Consider the following 27,036-nt stretch of genomic DNA (forward strand, 5'->3'; position numbering starts at 1 on the left):
AGAAATCTATAGTGGTGTCTGAAGAAGTGTCTCTCTCTCTCTCACTTACACTCACTCACACACACACACACACACACACACACACACACACACACACACACACACACACACACACACACACACACACACACACACAATTTAGTCTGATCAGGCAGAATTTCTCAGGAAACTATCTACAACATCTATATTCAAAATTTAGTCAAAAGTGGATAAACAATGCAACCATCAGAAGTATCTGCAGAGGAGAGGAAAAAAAGAAGAAACAATGCTTTTTACTAACTGATTCAAATCCTGAGGGCAAACTTCACTTTGCCCTGGAGGCAAAAGTTTTAAAAATTCTAAGTTTTTGGGCAGGAATAAGGAAAATGAATTTTGATTTCTTGAGAGACAGTTATCTTAAGCAATATTTACATAGAGGAGGGCACACAAGGACCAAGAGTTTTAGATCTGATCATTTCATCAGAGGATGTGATTGCAAGTGGGGTTTTGCACTCCCTTCCAGCTGGTGGGAGTGATCAAGTGGTCATCACCTAGCCATATGAAGACTTCTGTGAAGAAAGTATGTATGTGGAATAACAAGGCTGGTGATTATGAAAAGCTTAGGAGATGGCTTGGAGCTATAGCATGGAATGAGGTGTTAAGCAGGAGGGAGATAAATGCTGAGTGAAAACAGATTAAATATATTTAACAATATCAATGTGTGAATGTATTCCAAATGTCAAAAGACTGAATAAAGTAAATATCAAATGGATGATAAAGGGATTAAATATTAAAATTATTATTATTAACATTTCACCTCCATGGAATCAGAGACATTGTGGGGAGGTCACACCACTGCACACAATGCTCATCCAACCATGCCTTAAACTGATTCAATCCCCCCCCCTCTTCCTCCTATTCACGAGGCTCTGCAACTTACATTCTCTCAATATGTCCTCATACTCCACATTCCAAAGACCACTGACCACCTCCATAAATTTTCTCTGGACCCTTTCCAACATATCTTCATCACCATGAAAACCTGGCGACCAAATCCGAGAACAATAATTCACATGAGACCTGATCAAGGCCTTATACAATGAAATCATAATCTCTCTATTTCTGCATGTCAGGGTCCTCCGCATCATTGCCATTATCCAATGTGATGTCTTCACAACTTGTGCAATGTGGCCTCTGAATTTCAGGCCCTTGTCCACCATCACTCCTAGATCTCTCATCTTCTCTACTCCTGTTAAAGTTTTTCCACCAAGTGTATACTATGCAACCCATCTCCTCACTTTTCTGTTCACACCTCCTTATACAGTTTTTTCCAGTGATGGCCCCTTGTTCTACTCCAATCTCCCATTCTATGAAACATTTCTTCCATGTTGACATGATAACAACCCCTGACTAGCTTATATGTCTCAATCATATCCCCCCCTTCCTCCTTTCACAAGGCTTTGCAACTGACATTCTCTCAATATGTCCTCATACTCCACATTCCAAAGACCACTGACCACCTTTGTGAATCTTCTCTGTACCCTTTCCAACATATCCTCATCACCATGAAAACCTGGCGACAAAATCTGTGCACAATAATCTATACGAGTCCATTGTGTAAGGCCTGATTAAGGCCTTATACAATGGAATCATAATCTCCCTATTTCTGTCTATTTCTGCATGTCAGGGTTCTCCGCATCATTGCCATTATCCAATGTGATGTCTTCACAACTTGTGCAATGTGGCCTCTGAATTTCAGGCCCTTGTCCACCGTCATTCCTAGATCTCTCATCTCCTCTACTTCCGTTAAAGTTTTTGAACCAAGTGTATACTTTGCATCCCATCGTTGCTTACCAAATCTTAAAACCTTACACTTTGCAACATTGAACTGACAGTTCCACTTACCTGTCCAATCATGCAATCTATTCAAGTCCTTTTGTAAGGCAATAATATCTGCTTGACTCTACATTGCTCTCCCCAGTTTTGGATCATCTGCAAACAGCTGGATATCACTAGTTAAACCCAACCCAATATTATTAGCATACAAATTCAACAGCAATGGCCCCTGCAGCACTGCTAGGTTACATTTTTCTTTCGGGATACTGCATCCCCCATATACAACTTTCTGATACCTATCTGACAGCCAGTCACTGATCCAACTCAGAAGTCTGTTATCCACTCCCATCTGTTTCAATTTATTTAAGAGCTTATCGTGTGGCAGTCTATCAAAAGCCTTTGCAAAATCCAAGTACTCTACTGTATAGGCATCTTCCCTGTCCAAAATATTTGTCACTTTGTTATAGTACATAAGTAAGTTAGTGAAACATGATCTCCCCTTAACAAGCCCATGCTGATAACCACAGAGAATACTGCTGTTATCAACCCATTTCTGTATCCTACTTCTCACCACCTTTATGAAGTGGAACAATTTTATCCTCCTTCCACTCCCTTGGAACTTGTGTTGTTGTAACAGGAATGCCAATGTTCCCTGGAACATTTCCTTGAGATGCGTGGTGATATGTCACCAAATTCTAACGCCTTATTAACATCAAGGTTATTTATTTCCTCAAATACCTCCTGCTCACTCACAATTAAGCTATCCTCCCCTATGTCCTCTACACTGAAGTTACTCATGATTTCACCCTGATCAGGATAAAATACCCTTATAAACTGATCACTGAATACCTCAACAATGTTTTCTGCAGCAGTTACCATTCTACTACTTTCATTCTTTAACTTCAACTTACCACGATCATTCTTCCTTCTACTTTCCACATATCTAAAAAACTCTCTAGGGTTTTTGCCTGCTTTGCGAATTTCTGCTCATACTCTACTTTTGTTTTCCTTACTAACTGAGTCACTCTCCTGGCTTGTTCTTTATACTCTTCATGTAACTGATTATTATCATTATTCATCTTGTGCTTCCTCCAAAGTACCTTCTTTTTCCAAATTTCATGCTTAAGCTCCACATTCATCCATTTTACACCTACTTTATTCAACCTTTTGGCCTTTGGAATACAGTCATACATTGATGCTGTTATGTATTTCTTTGTCAGTTCCCATGCAGCATTTATTTCTAAATTTCTAACCTTTATTTCTAAAGCTGAAATTTGGAAGAAGAGAATACTATGGAGGTAGCACAAGATGAATAATGGTAGCAATCAAATGCATGAGGAGCATAAATAGCAGGCCGGGAAGGTGACTCAGCTGGTAAGAACTGCCAAACAATAGTATGATCAGAAATTAGCAAATCTGTCCAAGAAAAATTCCAAGAGAGTTTTTCAGATAGGTCGCAAATAGAAGGAAGAATGATTATGGTAATATGATGTTAACGGATGAAGATGGTGGAACATTAAGTGCTGGCGATTACATAGTTGAGATATTCAGTGAACTGTTTATAAGGGTGTTTCATCCTTATCACGGTGAAATCATGAAAAACTGAAGTTCAAGTGTAGAGGACATTAGGGAGAAAATGGCTTAACTGTGAGTGAGAAGAAGCTTATTTATTGAAGAAATAAATAAGCTTGATGTCAATAAGGCAATAGGATTCGATGACATATCACCACCTGTCTTAAGGAAATGTAAAATTTGGAAGAAAAGGATACTGTGGAGGCAGCACAAGACGAATAACGGTAGCAATCAAATGCATGAAGAGTATAAAGTTAAATAAACATCAATAGCATTATTAAGTGCTACTGCCAATTCCATGGAACTGGCATTTGCACTGGCATGCCTGTTTAATGTTTTACAACAGCAAAGGTTCTAACACAGTGGAAAAAAGGTAAAACTGTTTCACTGCATAAATGTGGTGATAAGGCTTTAGCTACAAATTATAGGTCAATCTATATATTTGGAGTTGCGGTTAAGGTACTGGAGATCGGTGAGAACTAGAATACAGAAATGGGTTGATAATGGCAGTATGCTCTGCGGTTGTCAGCATGGGTTTGTGAAAGAGAAATCACGTTTTACCAACAAGTTATAACAAGGTGACAAATGTTTTAGACAAGGGAATATACAGTGGTATACCTACTGTATACCACTGTATAATTACAGTAGTGAACAAATTAATCTGAACAAATTGAATTTTCGTCAAGTTTCTGATTTTTGTTGGTTTTTTTTTTGTTTCAGTTCACAATAATTGTGGTATTGGTTTTTTATTATATAGTTTTACTTCACTATTTTGGTTAAATGTTAATGTTTTAATGTCTCTATGATGTTTATTAATAGTGTTGTGCATTTTTAATACTGTAAACAAGTTGACATTCATAGTGTTTTATTTATTTTGTGTAGCTATAAAATAGATTCATCTCCAAGAAAGCATTCACAAATATGTACTCTTTCTCAGCACACTCCATGACTCAAAGATAAATTGCCAAAGAGTGTGGTATTGGTTTTACTGTTGATGCAATTTTAAAGATGTTTAGAGAGACAGGTACCTTTTCTCTTGACAGAAAAGGAAAATGTGGGCAAAAAAGGAAAACTACACTTACTCAAGATCATTTACTAGTTAGGAAAAGTAAAATGAATCCAAGATTGTCTGCTGTAGACTTAAATAAAGATTTGGCAGCTAGGGATTAACATTTCTGACATTGCTTTCAACAATCTTTGATTGTTGAAAGCAAAGAGGACTACCCACAGACCAAAAAAGAAACAACTGTTGACAAAGGCTGCGGAGAAAAGAGGGTTCCATAGACAAAAGTGTACAAAGATTGGACTGTCTGTTAAGAAGTGGAAGAAGGTCATATGCTCAGATGAGAGCCATTTCTTTGTCCAAGGAGAGCGAGTACCCTATGTCTGCAAATCACTGGCTGAAGACTTTTTCCCACCCACCTTCAACAAGCTTCTAAACATCAGCTAAAAAGATGGTCTGTGGTTATTTCACACATGATGGTCCAGGATCACTTGTGTCTGTTGACGGTATGATGAAAAGTGACCAATACATAAAAATATAGGAGAAAAGAGTCCTACAGATCCAGAAAGGCAAAAGAACTCATCTTCAAACAGGATCTCCCTCTCTCTCTCTCTCTCTCCATGCCACACTTCAAACAAAGTGAAAGAATTCCTCAAAAATCACAATATCCAATTGCTTCAGTGGCCAGGTAAATCTACTGACATTAACCCAATAGAAAATTTGTGGACCACAGTGAAAAAGAGACTTGGAACATTAAATTGAGGATAACTTAATGCAATCCTTTATACAAGTATGGTTTCAAGATGCAGAAATAAGAAAAATGTGTTCTACATTGGTAGCATTCATGCCTAAGTGAATTAATGAACTTATTAGGAAAAGAGGAGAACAGAGGAGTGTTGTACGAAGATTCTTTAGTAAGAGGTGTGATAGATCAGAGTTTCACAAAATTGTACCAACCTGGTGTGAACGTTTAGGATGTAAGCGAGTCAATTAGAATGCAAAAGCAGAGGGTGAAAGAATTGACAGTAGTAGCAGGAACGAATGATTTGAAAGGAGACAAAATGGCTATGAGAGAGGATTTGAAGGAATTACTTGAGGTAGCAAAAGAGAAGAGTGAGAGAATTAGGATGGTGAGTCTGTTGCCACGGTATGACAGTGAAGAGTATAGAAGGAGGGCCATAATTGCTAATGACTTTATGCGCGGATTATGCAGGAGGAGTGGTGTGGAATTTGTGAATGTGTGGAGTGAGTTCGATGGGCAAAAGGATTTATATAAGACAAATGGTTTGCATTTGAATGGATTTGGTGTACGGAGACTTGAAAAGGTGTTGTTGAATGAAGTGGATATGCAGAATCAGGAAAACTAGAGTTATTAAGGGGGGGGGGAAAGTAGATATGCAGACTTTAGGGAGACAGTTGAATGTATGAATGTGTGTAATATGCCCAAGCGAGTACGAAGGATAACAAATCAGAATGGGATAGTTAGTATAAGGCATCAAAATAGGGATAGGACAAATGGGCTTCTGCAACTCATGTATACTAATGCCAGAAGTATTAGGAACAAGAAGGAAGAATTTTTGGCCTTGGTTGGCACTTCCAGGCCACAGGTTATTGGCATTAGTGAAACATGGCTGACAGAAGATGATATAGCTAGTGGGATTGAATGTGAGGGATATGGTGTGTTCAGGAGTGAGAGGGAGAATAAAATGGGGGAGGAGTGTTATTGATGATAGCTGATGAGCTGCAGCCAAGGAGAATAGAAGCTGAACTGCAGGATAGAGAAAAGAGCACATTTAAGTGTATTTGGTGTGAGATTGAGACTAGCAGAACAAAATATACAGTTGGGTGCTGCTAAAGATCAGGTGATGGAATAGATGGTGGGGATAGTATGCATAAGCAATTAGAAGAAATGAGTGGAAGGAGGGTAATTATTATAGGAGATTTCAACTATGGTAACAATCATTGGAAGGAGGAGAGGACACATGGGAGGAAGGAATTGGATTTTATGCAGTTATTAAGGGATAACTATCTGCGATAGCATGTAATGGAAAATATTAGGGGTCAGAGAGTGCTTGACCTAGTAATTGCATCTGAGAATTTGACTGTAATGAATATGACCACGTTGCCACCAATTGGTGAGAGTGATCATAGGGTCTTGACTTGGGAGGTGGCTAAAGGTGTGGAAATTACAATTAAGACAGGGTACATGTGGAATTATCATGGTAAGTATGACAAGTTTAGGAGTTTGATTGGTTCAGTGCCATGGCATGTAAAACTGCAAGGGCTGGATGTTGATAGTGCATGGGAGGCAGTTAAGAAGTATATGCAGGAGGCAATGGCTGACTGTATATCTAGAGTCCGAATAATAAATCAAGTAGGGGTTAAATGGATGAATAACACCATTAACCTTGAGCTGCAAAAAAAAGAAACAACTGTGGAGAGAATTTAAGGAGAAAGGTGACCAGTAGGCACATGAACAGTATAAAGCGCAGGCCAGAAGTGTGGTAAGAAAAGCAAAAGCGGATTATGAAAGAACATTAGCCATGCAGGCTAAAGAGAATCCCAACAGTTTTTTCGAGATATGTTGCAAGTAAAAGAAAAAATGTATACTGCAGAATGATTTTAAAGAATGCCAATGGTAGGGAGGTAACCGAATCAGTAGATATAATAGAATTTTTGAGTGAGCACTTTGCAAGAGTATATCATCCATATGGTGACATTAAAGAAATGGAAGAACAAACAGTTTATATGGGAAGTGAATGAAGTGGAGGTGAATAGTCTATTACAAAACCTCAATGTCAACTCATCTGCAGGATTGGATAGTATACCAACTCGTGCCGTACGAGAAGCAGCTAAAGAATTGTCAGTACCCTTGACCATTTTGTTTAATTTGAGTCTTGGGTCTGGGTTAGTCCCGAGGGGGTGGAAAGAGGGAAAATAGTTCCACTGCATAAAGGTGGTTCCAAGACTGCTGTTGTAAATTACCGACCGATTAGCATATCAGGAATCATTGTCAAGGTCTTAGAGAAATTGGTCAAGAAAAGAATACAGGATTGGATAGATGAAAATGGGATATTGTATGGGGGACAACATGGTTTTGTGAAGGGTAGATCATGCCTCAGTAACTTGATCACGTTTTATAACACAGTGATGGCTGAACTGGATAAGGGTTTACAGTGATTCTAATGAACCTTGCTAAGGCCTTTGACGGGATACTACATGGAATTCTAATCAATAAACTGCAGCATATGGGGATGGATATAGGGTTGGTGAGATGGATAGGAGGGTGGTTGATGAAGAGATATCAGAGATTGGTTTATTCAGGAATAGAGTCCAAAAGACTGCCTGTGACTAGTGCTGTGCCGCAGGGTTCTGTTCTTGGACCACTACTTTTCAATATGTTCATTACCAATATAGGAAAGGATCTGAGAGGAAGTGTTCATTTTATTGCATCATCAGCATAAGATTGCTGATGATGCAAAGTTGGGTAGAGCAATAGTGAGTGCACAGGACGTCAAAATTTTGCAGGATGATTTAGATAGTTTGGGCTAGGGAAACTGGATGTCAATTTAATGTGGCAAAATGTAAGGTTATGCATTTTGGGGTGAAAAGATTACAGCAGTATACTACATTGATTGAACTGTACTCCAGGAGATTGACGAGGCCAGGGATTTGGGAGTGTTGGATAGGGAGTTGAAGTTTAGGGGGCACATCGCAAAAGTGGCTAAATCAGCTCATCAAATCACTTGGTTGCTGAAAAATACTTTAACAAGCAGAGACAAACAAGTTATTGTTCCTCTGTATTGAGCCTTGATAAGACCCCATCTAGACTACTGTGCCCAAATATGGGCACCAGGGTTTCTTCTTGATGGGGAAGTGGAGAGGATCCAGAGACGAGTAACCAAGATTATAGCACTATGGAATGAACCTTATGAGAACAGGTTGAAAATTTGTGGGTTGCAGAAATTGGTTGATAGGCAGAAAAGGGGTGATATGATTGAGACATTGAAATTACTGAAGGGTTTCTATAAGATCAATCCAGAAGATATTTTTGAGAATAGGACTGGTGGTGGGAGGACTAGGGGCCATACATGGAAGCTGGGCAAGAGTGCGGTTAGCAAGGGTGTCAGAGCTAGGTTTTTTACTTGGAGAGTGGTGAATGAGTGGAATAAGCTGCCAGAGTCTGTTGTGGGTGCCATGACTGTGAATGAGTTCAAGGCTAGGTATGATAGATACTGTGTGAATGTCGAATAGTTGTTCTTGACATGATGTTAGGGCCTCCCTCAATGAGTCTATGGACTCCTTGGAGTTGCCCGTAATAATAATAATAATAAATTATTAGGTAAAGTTGGAGTTTAATTTTTGTACTGTCTTGAAAAATTAAAATTTTTATTTAATATGTGAGTTTTCGGATTAAGTTGTTCACTACCGTAGATTTTGAAGAAAGCTTTTGATGATGCTCACATGACAAACTGCTAAATAAACTTAAACAGATGAGATTGGAAAACAGACTAGTGAGTTGGATCGATGACTGGTTGTCAGATAGGTAACAGAAAGTTGTATATGGGAGGTGTAGTGTCCTGAAGGAGGAGGGTCACTAGTGGTGTGTTGCAGGGGTCTGTATTGGGGGGCATTGTTGTTTAATTATATATTAATGATATCAGGATGGGTTTAACTAGTGATATGCAGCTCTTTGCAAATGATGCAAAATTAGGGAGAGCAATGCAGAGTCAAGCAGATGTTATAGCCTTAGAGGATTGAATAGATTGTGTGAATGGGCAGTTAAGTGGAAATTATCAGTCAATGTTGCAAAGTGTAAGGTTTTGAAATTTGGTAAGCAAGGTGGTGGTGTGGAGAAGGACCTAAAATTCAGGGCCACATTGCACAAGTTGTGAAGTCAGATAATGGCAATGATGCAAAGGACCTGACATATAGAAATAAAGTGATTATGATTCCCTTGTATAAGAACTTGATTAGACCTCATATGGATTATTGTGCACAAATTTGGTCACTAGATTTCATGGTGATGAGGATATGTTTGAAAGGTCCAGAGATTTATAAAGATAGTCAGTGGTCTTCGGAATGTGAAGTATAAAGACAGATCGAAAGAAAAGCCTTGTGAATAGGAGGAGGGGGGGGGGGGATATGATTGAAACATAAATTAGTCAGGGGTTGTTATCAGGTTGACATAGAAGACATTCTTCATAGAATGGGAGAGCGGGACAGAACAAAGGCCATCCCTGGAAACTGTATAAGGAGGGGGTGTGAGAAGTGGAGTGATCAGCAGGTTCTTTGCATGGAGAGTGGTTGGTGAGTGGAATGCTTTGCCTGAGTGTGTTGTGAATGTCGACACATTGAATCAGTTTAAGGCACTGTTGGATGAGCTTTGTGTGTGATAATGTGTACCTATCTCGATGAGTCTCTGACTCCATGGAGATCAGACGTTAATAATAATAATAACCAGTGTATCATCTAATTGAACATTTGTAGAAAGGGATAACACATCAAAGCATAATAAGCAATCATTCTCCTTTAACTGAAGGTTTTGTACAGTGTTTTTAAAATGCATGGAATTTTTATGTAAGATAATGTCTTGCCAATGTGTTTTCTGAGTTCATTTCATTTGCTATCTTCACTGACTGTGTATTGTTCAAGTACCTTGGATAATGCTGACTTGAGCTGGAAAAACATCAGCTTGTAAATAATTAATTTTAGTTAGTAAAGTAAATTATTTATTTGCATTCCAGTCTTACATAGTTTCTGTTTCCAGAAACTTCTGGATTCTATTCTTCAACTTGAATCATCATAACAGCTATAGAAATTTGAAAGAGAAAGTAGTCTGACAATGGCAAAGGGTAAAAGCCATGGACATCTTTCTACTTGGCATTGAGAATGAGTGCTGGGATATGAGGTTGTGAATAGCTGAGAGGAATGAGATGAAATTTACATGAGATTATGATATGAATTACCAAAATAAGAATAAATCTCAACTGTGCATCTCGAAGGAGAACTGAATAAAAAATCCAGAATGTTGGATGAGTGGAGAGTTTTGTCAGGTATTCTGGTTATTACACGAACAATTTACTTTAGGTCACTGTATATAGCAAATAGTTCATCATCACTTTCAGCTCGGTCAGTGGAACTGGAAAAGAGATCCAGTTGGAGTTGTGGACAATAATATCTCCAAAGAAGATAATCTCACTGTTAGAGTAGCTGAAGTGGATGACAGATGAATGATACAAAATGAAGCAAAGAAATATTAAGCCACAAAAGGTCAAAAAAGAGAGATTCAAGAGTGGACATCTTCTGGCAAGGATTATTGAAACACATAAAAGCATAAGTACTACCTTTGTCAGAAAACTGATCATACAATGAGCAGTTTAAATGGTTAAGGTTGACTACAGATGTCTCTGGATTCTATTCTATAATTCTGGGTTCAGTCACAATAGATTGCAGTATGGTGGCTGATCTAAGCACGACACCCAGACCAGTGTCCTGGTCGTCTGCAGATGATTTGATGCCTGCACATCACACTTGAATGGTGCAGTGTAGGAAGCAGCAGCTGGATAGTCTCAATGACTGACTTTATGTTTCTGTTCTAATGGTCTCATCACCAGAGCAATCACACCCCAGCACAAAAAGCAACTCCAATACTTGAATGGTATCACTGCAGTGGCTAGACAGGATTCTGAGTTAGAGATGAAATTTACATGAGATTATGATGTTAAATCATCATCCCACATTAAGCAGCTAGATGTGTTCCGTCCCTCAATGCATGCAAAGCATGATTCTAAAGGTGTTCAAGTCCCTGCAACTAACCACCTCAGGAAATTCAACCATATGTTTTGCAGCGATGGAGTCCATCTTGATAACACTGGGTCAGGGCTGCCACAGATTTGGCCAGTTGAATGCTCACCTTAATTTGATATTAATTTGACTAAGCATACCATAGCATATAACTTACTCACTTACTTAACTACTTGCCCTATCCTAACTCCTTTCAAGCATACTCTGGATTCTATTCTATAATTTAAAATGAGACCACTCGTTTTAAATTATAGAATAGAATCCAGAGTTATATTAAGCCACAGAAGGTCAAAAAGAGGAGATTCAAGATGGGCATCATCTGGCAAGGAGTATTAGAACACACAAAAACATAAGTACCACCTTTATGGGAGAAAGGATCATACAGTGAGCAGTTTAAATGGTTAAGATTGACTAAAGATGTTATGACAATAATTTAAGGTTCAGTCAAAAACCAGAGATCGAGTTTGGGATACATGTAGTTGCTGGTTCACATACATCCATGCCATAACATAGTTTCAACAGTGTCCTTCACTGATCACTTCATGATTGCCAAGATTATGCAACAGGTGATTGATAAATAAGTAAATGTGATATCACTAGGTTCAGTCCCATATACTATCTATATTGGCCTATCTGCAGAAATGCTTTACTACTGTATCAGTGAAGATGGGGAAAGGCTATGGATCACCCAGAATGTTATTATCATTATCATTACATGACACCTCCAGGGAGTCCATAGACTCATCAAGGGAGGGCACCTACTCTACAACTCTCTGTCTCCACCACTCAATCCACCAACTATTGATACAATGAACTGAAACTACACCAATGCCATCTACTGCCCATCACCACCACCACTAGTAACTTCACAGATGATCACAAACATCCATGCCCATGATGGGATTTGAACCCACAGCCTTTTGGCTGGAGAGTGGATATGCTAACCACTCGGCCAACCAGGCCGGCTGTTTTGCATGTGGAAGAAGAGTATCACTCATGTTAGAAGGTTTAGGAAAGAGAAGCCAGAATCCTGCTCTGGGGACCAAAACATAGCATTGGGCATTTCAGACCCCAATAAAAAGGTGATGCAGGTTACTACTGAAGGAGATGGAGAAGATAAGGTCCCATGATAGCATACAAAATCCTGAATTTAGGGTGCTGTGTAGACAACACAATAGATTATGGAAAAAATGAGAGAAATATTGATAAATAAGTTTTTTAAAATACAGAATTATATAGTTCTGCTACAAAGCCTTTATCAAGTCACATTGGAACCTCTGTGTGTGATACAGGTTCCAACAGTGAGGTCTCCCTAGAAAGTTGAGTATGAGTACAGATTGAAGGAATGACATCTGTCTTCTGCATATAAGCTAAAGAAGGGTATGTTCCAAATCATAGAGCTGAGAAAGGCATGGAAAACAAGAGTCCACCCACCCATGGATTTTGTGAGAGAGAGGTTTATTGTTTGGGGATTGCAGGTGAGGGTGCACAGCATAACCTGAGATTATAGTGAACATGGAAACAGTAAATAAAATGAGTTTGATGAGCACTATGTTTAATAATGAGGCCCATATGAGATTTTTTTAACACCACTCAGGTCTACTCATCATAATAACAATAAACATTCCTCCAATTACACACGTTTTGTTATCTCTCCACTATAATTATTGTAGATATATCTCTAATTATCAGTATCCTTATCATTATTGTTCTGCTTATCATTATTGTCGTACAGTGGCTGCACTGCATAATTCAGAAGGCCTGGACAGAGGAATGAATTCCAGATGATTGGAGTAGAGTTCTCATAGTACCCATATATAAAAAGGGAAATAAAACTGAATGTGAAAATTACAGAGGCATTTCATTACTGAGTGTTCCTGGTAAGATATATGCAAGTATACTTGAGAAACGGTTGAAAAGGATTGTGAAAGAAAAGCTTGGTGAAGAACAAGCTGGATTCAGGCCAAATAGAGGCTGTCAGGATCAGATTTTCACTTTACGACAGATAGTTAAGAAATCATGGGAATATAACAAAGATCTGCATTTAAGTTTTGTAGATCTGGAAAAGGCATTTGACAAGGTGCCAAGAGAGAAGCTATTCCAAATGCTACAGTTATATGGTGTTAATGGGGCATTATATCAAGCAATACTTAGTCTTTATTTGAGTTGTAAGTCAGCAGTTAGAATTGAAGGAAGTACAGGAAGATGGTTTAATGTTAAATCTGGTGTCAGACAAGGATGTACATTATCCCCTCTCTTATTCATTATCATTATGAAGGAAAGTAATATTAAACCTGATATCAAAATTGGAGATATTAATGTCAGCTCTCTGCTTTATGCAGATGATGTTATACTTCTAAATAAATCCGCTAAAAGTCTGCAAGATTCCTTGACTAAATTGAATAATTGTTGTAATAGATATGGTATGAAGGTCAGCATTAAAAAGACAAAGACAGTGAAAATAGGCAGAAACATTGAAAATATCAACTGCATTGTGAATGGAGAACTTATAGAACAAGTAAAACATTTCAGCTACTTAGGCACGATTTTTAGTGAAAATGGTAAATTAAATATGGAAATAGACAACAGAATCAACAAAGCTGGTATGGTAGGAAGTCAAATGAATAAATTTATATGGAATAAGAGAGAAATTAGCCAAAACACTAAACTAGCTGTTTACAAAACAGTGTTTAAACCAATTTTAACTTATGGATTTGAGAGCTGGGTTAGAAGTAAAACACTTGACCTAAGATTAGAGACCACAGATATGAGAGTCCTGAGAAATATTAGAGGCATGAACAGATGATATCAATGGCAATATCATATTAAAAACAAAGATATTAGGAAAGAACTTGATATTGTCAGCATCCTGGAATGCATTCGCATAGCTAATCTCAGGTGGTATGGTCACTTAAGCAGAATGGAAGAGGAAAGATTAGCAAAACAAGTGTTCTCTAATATTACTATATTACTTCTCTAATATCAATCCACCTATATCTTAGAACAAGTGTTCTAAGACATAGGTGGATTGATACAGTAAAAAGTGACTTAGAAGACAGAAATATAAGACCTAATAATATTGGAGTCTTGACATTTAACAGACTGATTTGGAGGAAAATTGTAGATAGGAAGTTAGTAATGATGTAAATTTTTCATGTAGTACTATCATATCCTGTACACCCCTTGAAGGCATATGGCAGGAATTTGATGATGATGATGATGATGATTTTTCATCATTCCAAACTTTGATTTCAATATTATTGCTGTTTTAAGCATATACTAGACAAATGAACAAAGCAGAGAGAAAGTTTCAGGAAATTAGGTTGCTTTGTATTATTTGAGTTCTAGTGAGTTAATTCTTGTCTGCAGTAATGAATAATAATCAATTTTAATTAAATTGCACCACTATTTTAGTCCATACATTTTAAAAATTTCTTTAAATAGATGTTTCTTGGTGAGCATTAAATTGAGCATTAAATCAGACATATAACACTATGGTTCTTAAATATCAGCATCTGAATAATAATAATTATTATTATTATTCAGGCTTCCATGGAGTTAACAGATTCATTGTGGGAGTTCCTTCTATCATACCACTCCTTTAACTCATTGACTGTTCTTGCTCTCACCACTCTCTCTCAAGCAATGCATTCCACGGTTCAACCACCCTCTATGCAAAGAAACCACTCCTCACCCTCTTTCTCACAGCTTCCTTTCGTAACTTCCAGGGATGGCTCCTAGTTATCGCTCCTTTCCGCTGTTCCACCAAGCGAAAGAACTCCCCCAGTGTCAACCCAGTAACTGCTTCTCAACAGTTTAAAAGTCTTGATCATATCACCTCTCCTTCTTCTATCCACCAAACTTTGCAGTCCACATTCACTCAGTCAATCCTCATAACTAACATTCTACAGTCCTGAAACCATCTTTGTTATCTGCCTCTGTACCCTTTCCACAGTTAATTTATCCCCTTCAAATCCAGGGGACTAAACCACACTTAGACTATTGAGAACAATAGTCTAAGTGTGGTCTGATCAGAGTCTTATACAACAGAATGATAACTTCTTTTATCTCTACACGTCAACGTCCTCAGTATTGCAGCAATCCTCTGGGTCACCTTCACCACCTTTGCAATATGCTTCCTGAATTTCAGTTTTCTATCAATCATCACCCCCCAGGTCTCTTGTCTCTCCTACTTCCTCCAGTACAGCTCCTCCAATCGAGTATGCAGCCTCCCATCGATGGATCCCAAACTTCATGACTTCACATTTTGCTGCATTAAACCGACACCCCCCCATTCATTTGCCATCTGTCTAGTTTATTCAAATTCTCTTGCAGGGCTGCCACATCTGCACTATTACTGATAACCCTTCCCAGCTTAACATCATCCGCAAACAACCGAATAACCCCTTGCAATCCAGTGACAATGTCATTTATATAAATAATAAATGTTGAACAATACAGGTCCCAGTACTGAGCTCTGTGGAACCCCCGCTTGTAACCTTCTGCTTCCTTGATATTTCCCCACCATACACAACTCTCTGGTACCTATCAGACAGCCAATCCAGTTGACTAATCTGACATTTAAACCCATGTGCTGCAACTTAAATATCAGTTTATCATGTGGCACCCTGTCAAATGCCTTTGCAAAATCCAAAAAAATGGCAGTATATGCCTTTCCCTCATCAACTGCTCTTGCACTTTATTATAAAAGGCAATCATATTACTAAAGCAAGAGTGCCCCTTAACAAATCCATGTTGATTCTCACAGATAACATTACCCTCATCTGCCCAATGCCATATATAGTCCCTCACTAATTTCTCCTTAACAACTACTGATGACACACAAACAGGCCTATAATTAGACACTTCCAGTCTGCTACCACCCTTATGCAATGGCACTATCTTACCTTCCTTCCATTCCTTGGGTACCTTTCCCACAGCCAGACTTTAATTGAAGAGCCAGGTCAATGAAGCTGTCAGTTCTTTAGCACATTCTCTCAAAACCCATGGTGAAATACCATCCAGTCCTGCAGTTTTACTGACATCCAGAGTACTCAGTATTTATTATTATTATTACAGGCATCTCCATGGAGTCAGTAGACTCATCGCAGGAGACCCAAACTATCAAAACAATATCTATCATATCTCTTCTTGAATTCATTTACAGATGAAGAACTCACAACTGAATCAGGCAATGCATTCTACTCATTCACCACTCTCCAGGCTAAAAACATCGTTCTCACACCCTTGTTAACCATACTTTTCCTTAATTTCCAGGGATGACCTCTTGTTCTTCCATCACTATCACAAAGCTGAAACATTTCCCCTGCATAAAAACCTTTTGGTAATTTAAATGTTTCTATCATATCCCCCCCTCTTCTCCACCTATCAACCAACCTCTGCAATCCACAAGCTCTCAATCTATCAATGTAGGGAGCATTTTTTACATCACTCCCCAACTTAGTCACTCTCCTCTGAATCCTCTCCACAACCTCCTCATCTCCAAGGAATCCAGGTGACCTGACCTGAGCACAGTAATCCAAATGTGGAAGCATCAACGGTTTATAATGGGGAATAATAACCTCTTTATCTCTGGATGTTAGCATGTTCCTCAATAACCAGGAAATCCTATGTGCAATCTTGGACACCTTAGCAATGTGTCCCCTAATCTTCATCTCCCTATCCATGAACCAACACCCCTAAGTCCCTAGCCTCATCAATCTCTTGGAGTACCATTCCATTAATGTAGTACACAGCTGGCAATCTTTTAATCCCAAAATGCATAACTTGACAGTTTCCCACACTGAACTAACATCTGTTACCTTTTGCCCATTTCGCCAGCTTATTTAAATCATCCTGCAAACTCTCAACATCAGCTTGATTTTTTATTGCGCTACCCAACTTTGCATCATCAGCAAACAAGTGAATATCTTCCTTTAAGCCATTTCCTATATCATTTATGTACAAATTAAACAACAATGACCCAAGCACAGAGCCCTCAGGCACACCACTGGTCACCTGCCTCATCCTGGATTCTGATCCTCCATACACCACCTTCTGGTATCTCTCCCTGAACCATTCTGCTATCCATATCATCAGTTTAGTATCCAACCCCATCTGCTCCAATTTGCTTAACAGTATTCCATGGGGTATCCTGTCAAAAGCCTTAGCAAAATCCAGAAGTACCACTGTGTAGCCATTTCCTTTGTCCAACTCAGATGTCATTCTATTATAAAACGTTAATAGATTGTTAAGGTAGGATCTACCTTTAACAAAACCATGTTGACCCCTATAGAGTATCATATCCTGATCACCCATTCTTGAATTTTGTCCTTAACCAACTTTTCCAATTCTTTTACCACCAATCCTGAGATGGTGATTGGTCTGTAATTAACTACCACAGTTTTAGAGCCACCTTTATGCAAAGGAACTACTTTGCCTTCCTTCCACTCCCTAGGGACCATACCAGAGTTCAAACTTAAGTTAAATAACCAAGTAAGAGGCGTTGACAATTCTCTTGCACATACACGCAACACCCGAGCTGATATTCCATCTAAACCTACAGCAGTGTTTGCATTTAAATTTTGCAATATACTAAGTATCTCTGGTTTCTTAACTTCAATTCTCACATTAGTTATTGCTACAGGTAGGTACAGTGATATCCTCACTTGGGTGATAGACTTTTGAAAAGTGATCAATCAGTAACTCTACTATTACATCTGAATTTGTCGCCTCAATACCATCTGCACCTACTAAAGTTATCCTTCCAAAGTCATTCTTCCTGTTACTTGCCACATAGCGGAAGAACTCTTTGGGATTACCCTTGATCTCCTTGGCTAAGGTCTTCTCATAATGTGATTTAGATTTTCTTACTATGCTGGTAACCTTCATAGCCTGAGCCTGTATTGCTCATGGGTGTACTGATCGCCTTTTTCCTTGTAAATTCTCCATAACAATTTCTTTTTTTTTTGCAGATCAAGCTTGATACTACTACTAATACTACTACTATCTAATGCCCACCTTGTGTGTCTTCCTGACCATGGGGACACAATCTGATATTGCCTTCCTCAGATACCCACTGATTTTATCCCATGCACTGCTAGCATCTTTCCCCTGCAATATGTTCTGCCATGCTGCAAGCTCACTCCAAAGCTTGTTATTATTATTATTATTATTATTATTATTATTATTATTGTTCTGGGAAACATCAAGGAGTCGACAGACTCATCGAGGGAGGCCCTAACATCATGTCTGGAACAACTATTCAGCATTCACACAGTATCTATCATATCTTGCCTTGAACTCATTCATGGTCGTAGTACCCACAACAGACTCTGGAAGCTTATTCCACTCATTCACCACTCTCCGAGTAAAAAACCTAGCTCTAACACCCTTGTCAACCACGCTCTTGCCCAGCTTCCATGCATGGTCCCTAGTCCTCCCACCACCAGTCATATTTTCAAAAATATCTTCTGGATCAATTTTATAAAAACCCTTCAGTAATTTAAATGTTTCAATCATATCACCCCTCCTTTGCCTATTGTCCAATTTCTGCAACCCACAAATCCTCAACCTATTCTCATAAGGTTCATTCCACAGACCTACTATCATCTTGGTCACTCGTCTCTGGACCCTCTCCACTTCCTCCCCATCACGAAGAAATCCTGGTGCCCATAACTGGGCACAGAAGTCCAGATGGGGTCTTATCAAGGCTCGATACAGAGGAACAACAACTTGTTTGTCTCTGCATGTTAAAGTATTTTTCATAAGCCAAGTGATTTGGTGAGCTGTTTTAGTCACTTTTGCAATGTGCCCCCTAAACTTCAACTCCCTATCCACCAGCACTCCCAAATCCCTGGCCTCATCAATCTCCTGGAGTACGGTTCCACCAATGCGATATACTGCTACTGTTCTTTTCACCCCAAAGTGCATAACCTTACACTTTGCCACATTAAACTGACATCCATTTTTCCTAGCCCAGTCCTCCAAACTATCCAAATCATCCTGCAAAATTTTGACATCGTGTGCACTCACAATTGCATTACCCAATTTTGCATCATCAGCAAACAAGTGAACACTTCCTCTCAAATACTTTCCAATATCATTGATGAACAAATTGAAAAGCAGTGGTCCAAGAACAGAGCCTTGCGGCACTCCACTAGTCACAAGCCGTCCTTTTGACTCCACTCCTGAATAAACCACTCTCTGGTATCTCTCCTTCAACCACCTTCCTATCCATCTTACCAACCCTATATCTATCCCCATCTGCTCCAGTTTACTGATTAGGGTTCCATGTAGTATCCTGTCAAAGGCCTTGGCAAGGTCCAGTAGTATCACTGTAAACCCATTACCCCTATCCAGTTCAGCCGTCACTGTGTTATAAATCGTGAGCAAGTTACTGAGGCATGATCTACCCTTCACAAAACCATGTTGTCCCCCATACAATATCCCATTTTCATCTATCCAATCCTGTATTCTTTTCTTGACTAATTTCTCTAAGACCTTGACAATGATTCCTGATATGCTAATCGGTCGGTAATTTACAACAGAAGTCTTGGAACCACCTTTATGCAGTGGAACTATTTTTCCCTCCTTCCACCCTCTCGGGACTAACCCAGACCCGAGACTCAAATTAAACAAAATGGTCAAGGGTACTGACAATTCTTTAGCTGTTTCTCGTACTACACGAGCTGGTATACCATCCAATCCCACAGATGTATTGACATTGAGATTATGCAATAGACTACTCACCTCCACTTCATTCACCACAATTCCCGTATAATCTACTGGTTTATTCGTTTCTGCAATGTCACCACCTGGGTGATATATTCTTGCAAAGTGCTCACTCAGTAACTCAGCTATCTCAACTGATTCAGTTACCTCCCTACCATCGGCATTCTTTAAAATCATTCTGCCATGTACATTTTTCCTTTTACTTGCTACATATCTAAAAAACTGTTTAGGATTCTCTTTAGCCTGCATGGCCAATGTTCTTTCGTAATCCTTTTTTGCTTTTCTTACCACACTCGTCACCCTTCTGGCCTGCGCTTTATACCGTTCACGTGCCTGCCGGTCACCTTTCTCCTTAAATTCCCTCCATAGTTGTTTCTTTTTTTGCAGCTCAAGCTTAATGGTGTTATTCATCCATTTAACCCCTACTTGATTTATTATTCGGACTCTAGGTATACAGTCAGCCATTGCTTCATGCAAGCACTTCTTAACTACCTCCCATGCACTATCAACTTCTAGTCCTTGCAGTTTTACATGCCATGGCACTGAGCCAATCAAACTCCTAAGCTTGTCATACTTTCCAGCCCGATAATTCCACATGTACCCTGTCTTAATTGAAAATTCTACACCTTTAGCCACCTCCCAAGTCAAGACCTTATGATCACTCTCACTGATTGGTGGCAATGTGGTCATATTTGTTACAGCCAAATCCTCAGATGTAATTACTAGGTCAAGCACTCTCTGACCCCTAGTATTTTCCATTACATGCTGTCGCAGATAGTTATCCCTTAATAACCGCATAAAATCCAATTCCTTCCTCCCGTGTGTCCTCTCCTCACTCCAATCAATGCGACCATAGTTGAAATCTCCCATAATAATCACCCTCCTTCCAATCATTTCTTCTATTTGCTTGTGCATACTGTCACCACCATCTTTTCCATCACCTGGTCTATAGCAGCACCCAATTGTATATTTAGTTCTGCTAGCCACAATCTCACACCAAATTGCCTCAAATGTGCTCTTTTCTCTATCCTGCAATTCAACTTCTATTCTCCTTGGCTGTAGCTCATCAGCTATCATCAACAATACTCCTCCCCCCATTTTATTCTCTCTGTCATTCCTGAACACACTATACCCATCACATTCAATCCCACTAGCTATATCATCTACAGTCAGCAATGTTTCACTAATACCAATAACCTGTGGTCTGGAAGTGCCAACCATGGCCAAAAACTCTTCCTTCTTGTTTCTAATACTCCTAGTATTAGTGTACATGAATTTAAGACCCCCATTAGCCCCAACCCTACCTTGATGCCTTATATTAACTATCCCACTCTGGTTTGTTGTCCTTATTTGCTCTAGCATATTATATTCATTCTTACATTCAACTGCCTCCATAAGGACTGTATATCTACCCCCCCCTTAACAAATCTAGTTTCCCAGAATTTGCACATCCACTACATTCAGCAACACTCTCTCAAGTCTTCTTACACCATAACCATTCAAATGCAGGCCATCCATCTTATATAGATCCTTTCGCCCATCAAACTCACTCCACACGTCCACAAATTCCACACCACTCGTCATACATAACCCACGCATAAAGTCATTTGCAATTATGGCCCTCCTTTTAAACATTTCACTGTCATACCGTGGCAAAAGACTAATCATTCTAACTCTCTCACTCTTTTCTTTTGCTACCTCAAACAATTCATTCAGGTCTTCTATCATTTCCATTTTATCTCCTTTCAAATCATTCGTACCTGCCACAACAATCATTTCTTTCACCCTTTCCTTTTGCTCTCTAATGGACTCAGTTACATCCTTTATGGTTGCACCAGGTTGGTACGATTTTGTCAAATCCTCTACTAACACACCTCGTACTAACGAGTCTCCATACAGCACTCTATCCATTTTGTTCATGTTCACATTCATAAGCCTATTTTTCCTGTCATACCTTTTATTACTGGTTGGTTCATTCAGTCAACTTTTGTTCATGCACTCTAGCTGCTGTTTTGCCCTTTCTATCGCACCATTCAACAACGCGATCTCACTCAATGCATCTATCTCATCTTTTTTATTCTCTGAGAAACCATTAATACTATCATTCACACTTTCTACATTCACACTCTCATAATTCTCATGTACAACCTTGCCGTTTCTTGTCATATCGCTATTTTCTTCATTCTGAAGTTTGAAAAATTATCACACTCACGATCCGAAATACACTTCAATTCCTCATTCTCCCTACATTTTCTACACACATTCAATCCTTTATTATCATCTATCCACACTCCGACCGCACTTCGCAAAGCGTACATTTCACAGCTAGTACACTGACTCATTTCTTTTATACTACCGTTCTTTGATAAAGATGGCGAACAATCATTGCTGGCCGCCATTTTCCTTCGTACAGGTGCCATAATTATTGCAACGTGTTTTATCAAATAATAAGTTATAACACACCAAAAACACACAAATAGACACACTAAAATATGCAAGGCAAACAAAACTACGCAATATTAAGTAATTTTATCAACGATAACTGAAAATAATACTTATCTTATCAGGAGCTTGCACGAACACTACACACTACGATATAACCTCGAGCTCAACTCTCTCGAACTCAACAAACCTAGTACTACGTACTAGGACTCAATTGTCTAACTTGTAGTTCCGTATATACCCCTTCTTAAGAGAGAAATCCACAAATTTTGTAACCTTGCAAGTCAATACCACATGATCGCTCTCACCAATTGGAGGTAACGAGGTCATTGGTTCAGAGGATATATGCATACTTATGCATATATCCTCTGAACCAATGACCAGGTCCAACACTCTCACACCACATGTCTCTTCAGTTATGTGCTGTTTCAAGTAATTATTTTGTAGAAGATGTATGAATTCCATTTCCTTTTTGCCACGTGATATTTCCTACTTCCAATTGATATCACCATAATTAAAATCCCCCATAATAATCACTAACCCTGCACTCATTGCATTAATTTGCTCATGCATGAATTCAATATCACCCCCTGTACTGCCTGGCAACAACCAACTATTTGGTTGCATTGGTCACTATTTCACACCAGACCACCTCAAATGAACTATCATTCACATGTCTATCATCTTGATATACTACTTTCTTTGGCTGAAACTCATCAACTATCATCAACAGTACTCCTCCCCTCATTCTATCTTCTCTATCCTCCCTGAAAATACTGTACCCATTACATTCAATTCCAGTGACCACATCTTCTGCTGATAGCCAAGTTTCACTAATGCCAACAACTTTTGGTGAGATTGCACTGACTAATGCTAAATATTCTTCCATCTTATTTCGAATGCTTCTTGCATTAGGATACAAAAATTGCAAATTCCCTTTAGTTCTTATACCAGCTTTAGAACTGATATACCTGTCACTAATTTCAGTAGTCCCATGCCGATTTTTATTCACTCTATTCTGCAAATAAGGATCAACAAATATACATTCACTGCTTAAGTTTCTCCCTCTTACAGTCAACCTTTTCAATTTTGGTTTCCCTGCCCAATTACTTCAACTTGTTCAGAAAACAGTAACTTCTTCAATTGCTCATGATCTTCCATGTTCAGATGCAACCCATCTCTTGCATATAGTTGTCTTTTGCCTTCAAACACACTCCAGACATCAACAAATTCCAGACCTCTTATTTTTGGACATTCTTGCAATTATATCATTCATTATCATCGCTCGTCTACTTAACTCATAATTGTCAAAATGAGGCAGCACACACACAATCCTCCCATTGACACTTTTCTTCTTCAACATATCTAACAATATTCTTAAATCTTTTGCTACCCGATTTATACTACCACTTAGGTCATTTGTACCCACCATAATTATCATCTTTTCTGCATCATGCCCTCTCTTTATTGCTAAAGCCACTCTCTCTCTATTGTTCCACCAGGCAAGCACTCCTCAGGCATACCGCTCTCCATACCCTTAATCATAGAATCACCATATATTTTACCACTCATAACTTCGTTCAAGTCCAAATAAACGTCACTCATGGCCTCATTTTCTATGCTATTCAGCATGACTCTCCCAGTTTCACTGCTCAACGCTCTTTTACTTACTCTCTCACTCGCACGACATCTCGTTTTTTCTAGTTCTTCTCGTTTCTATTTGGAACACCCTCTTGCACCTCTAAACCTGCCCTGTCCCTCTAGTATTAAAACCTTCTTGAAACTTCTTAAAACCTTCCTGAAATATTCATTTAATAATTGAATTCTAAAAAGTGAATTTTTAAAACTAAGTACTTACATATTTCTCATGGGGCTCATTGATATCTTAGCAGGTATCCTTGTTCCTGTAGCATCTGCTTTGGAGTCACGTATTTCTTTTAATATTACAGCTGTGTCACTTAATGAACGCTCATTAGGAGGACGTGATGGAGATATCTTGTCTTTAACAAATGAAGGCACCTGTTTTGAATATCTTGGAGGTGGTGGAGGTGGTGGAGGAGGAGGTGGTGGTGGTGGAGGAGGAGGCAACTGTGGTGGTGGTACATCTGTCCTTGGTGGAAGTGGTGGTGGAGAAGGAGATGGTTGTCGAGGCTGAGGAGGTGGAGGTGACAAATCCTTAAGTGGTATGTCTGTAGTTACTGGTTTTAAATCACTACTAGTGCTGCTACTGTATACTGTATGCTGAAAACAAAGAAATAATAAACTATTTGCTCACAAATTTATTATTACCCAGTCAACTATTATTACAGATATAGGAAGGGAAAAAAATTAATGGTGATTAAATTACTATATTTTTCTGTATTCTGGCACACAGATATCTTGAAATATGCCTGAAACATACCCATCATCTAATCTACAGTTTACAGCTCCACAGCATAATACTTCATGAGAATAGTTAATACTTTTCAGAAATATTGTTATCTGAATACGAATCTCACTCTATAAAACATAACTATAGTATATTAGTACAATTACAGTAGTAAGGCAGCTAAAGTGTTAGATAAGCAACTAACGAATTAGTCAACATCTTTATTCTTTTTACAGAAATATTTCATAATTTGTGTAACCATAAATTAATTACCTCATCAACAAATACATGTCATCCAAAATTTTGTTTTTTTTTGCATTTTTTAATTACTCTTAGTTGTCTTAAAAAAAAAGAAAACAGAATTTTAGTCTGTTGCTTTTTCCTAAAATCTTTGTTAACTTGTGTTACTGCACAAATTAAATAACACATCCACGCAAACATGTGACTGATTTGCACTACCAAAAATGTCCCATTCTATAGTTCATTTTTTTTTTGGTTTGCCATTGCTTGGTTAAAAAATACTGATATTCATTTTCTCTTCCTTTCTAAAATATTTTATATATTTTTTTAACATTTTATTTTAACATTTTAACATATACATCAATAGATGCTTCTTTTTTTAGTGCAAATTTTTTTTTATGTGATTATGCGATGGTCAAAACATTTTTCTGTGGTATTTATTAGTCTGATATGCAAGTTTTCCCAGGACTTTTCATAGCAGATATGATGAGACAATTGTTTTATGTATGCAGCCAAAAACGTTACAAAATTATGGAATGTTTGGTTTAATTAAAAAAAAAGAAAGAAAGTATTACAGGGTGTGAGAAGTACAATGAAAGGGCATTCCAAAAATGAGAACCGTGTTACCAGGAATAATCAGGAAATAAATGGAAGTGCTTTCCGACAATAATAATAATAGAAGTGACATGGAAGAGCTTAGGCAAGAGTTAACAAAAATGAAGAGTAAAGTTAAAAAGTATAGCAGTTGAAACAAAATGTTTAAAGAAGAAATTAATTGATGTACATGAGGAGGAGATTAATAGAAAGAAGCAAGCATCAAAAGATGATAGGGCAGTTTTATATGGTAATTCAATCATTAAAGGTGTGGTAAATAATAAGGTGCATAAGACATATTTCCCAGGTGGTACGCTAACAAATATCAGATGCTTTACATAGAAGGAACATCAAGAATTAATTAGAGTCATAGAATTAATGGTAATGATGGGCAAAAATGACTTGGATAGTGAGACAAAGAATATGGAAAAGAATTTGAAAAAGTTGTTGCAGGAAGTGAAGGATAATAGCTTCATTGGACAGGTGGTTAGTTTGTTGCCCAGATATGACAGCAGCGAACTGAGAAGCGATACTGAATGACAAGGTGGCTGTCAGGCAAAGAGCATTCAATTTGTGAATGTGTGAAATGAATTTGAAGAGAAGTTAGAATGGTTCAAAGCTGATGGAATGCATTTGAATGTGTTTGGTATTGTAGTGAGTGTTATTTACTTAGAGTACACAGGATTCATATGAAATTAGTATTGCTAACAGTCAGAGAGAGAGAGAGGTTGAGAAGCAGGTTGTGGAAGGAGAGGAAGAAGAGAAAGTGATGAGAAAGTGATGATGGCAGGGGAGAATGATGCACTGTAAAATGGTAGAAATAATAAGGATATGAATGAAAAATCAGAGTCAGGATCAGGGAAACAGGGATGCTTAGAACAAAGAAAGAGGTCTACTATAGTAGCGAGAGAGAGAGAGAGAGAGAGAGTACAGAGTGATGGTGTTGGTGGGATGGCCTCAAAGAGCAGAGAATTCTTATGCTTGCATACTAATGTATGGAGTATTAAAAATAAAGGGACTGAGTTTGTAGCATTGATTGAATCAGTAAGCCCAAATATAACTGGTATAAGCAAAACTTGGTTGGCTGAGGATGAAATACTGTCAGGACTAGAAATGGTAGAATACAGAATTTTCCAAAAGAATAGGAAGGTGAAGTAAGAAGGGAGAGTACTGTTAATGACAGCAGAGGAATTGTGTCCTTCAAGAGTGGAAATGGAAAACAGTACATGTGAAAACTGTGAAGCTATTTGGTGTGAAGTTGAGATCAACAGAATAGTATATCTAATAGGATGCTGTTATAGGCCAGGGAATGCAGAGAGCACTGATTGTGAAATGTTTAGATAAATTAGTTGGGGAAAGTAAAAGGAAGATGATCCTAATGGGAGATTTCAATTATTGGAATGTGAATTGGAAAGAAGAGATAGTGTATGGTAATAAGGAGAGTGAATTTGTTCTTTAGTTG

At 38.4% G+C, this 27,036-nt stretch overlaps 1 protein-coding gene across 1 annotated transcript in view; it reads right to left on the bottom strand.

Moving 5' to 3' along the window:
* Positions 1-27,036, bottom strand: part of LOC150100690 (TBC1 domain family member 1-like) — a 342,041-nt gene that overhangs the window by 186,794 nt on the left and 128,211 nt on the right. The window contains exon 10 of the mRNA XM_090401806.1: positions 24,231-24,613. Coding sequence (XP_090257932.1) covers positions 24,231-24,613 — 383 coding nt within the window. The remainder of the gene's footprint in view (positions 1-24,230; positions 24,614-27,036) is intronic.

The sequence above is a fragment of the Typopeltis vanoorti genome, chromosome 12, assembly GCF_054136105.1.
Source record: "Typopeltis vanoorti isolate ZY-2024b chromosome 12, IOZ_Tvanoo_1.0, whole genome shotgun sequence".
Classification (NCBI taxonomy): domain Eukaryota; kingdom Metazoa; phylum Arthropoda; class Arachnida; order Uropygi; family Thelyphonidae; genus Typopeltis; species Typopeltis vanoorti.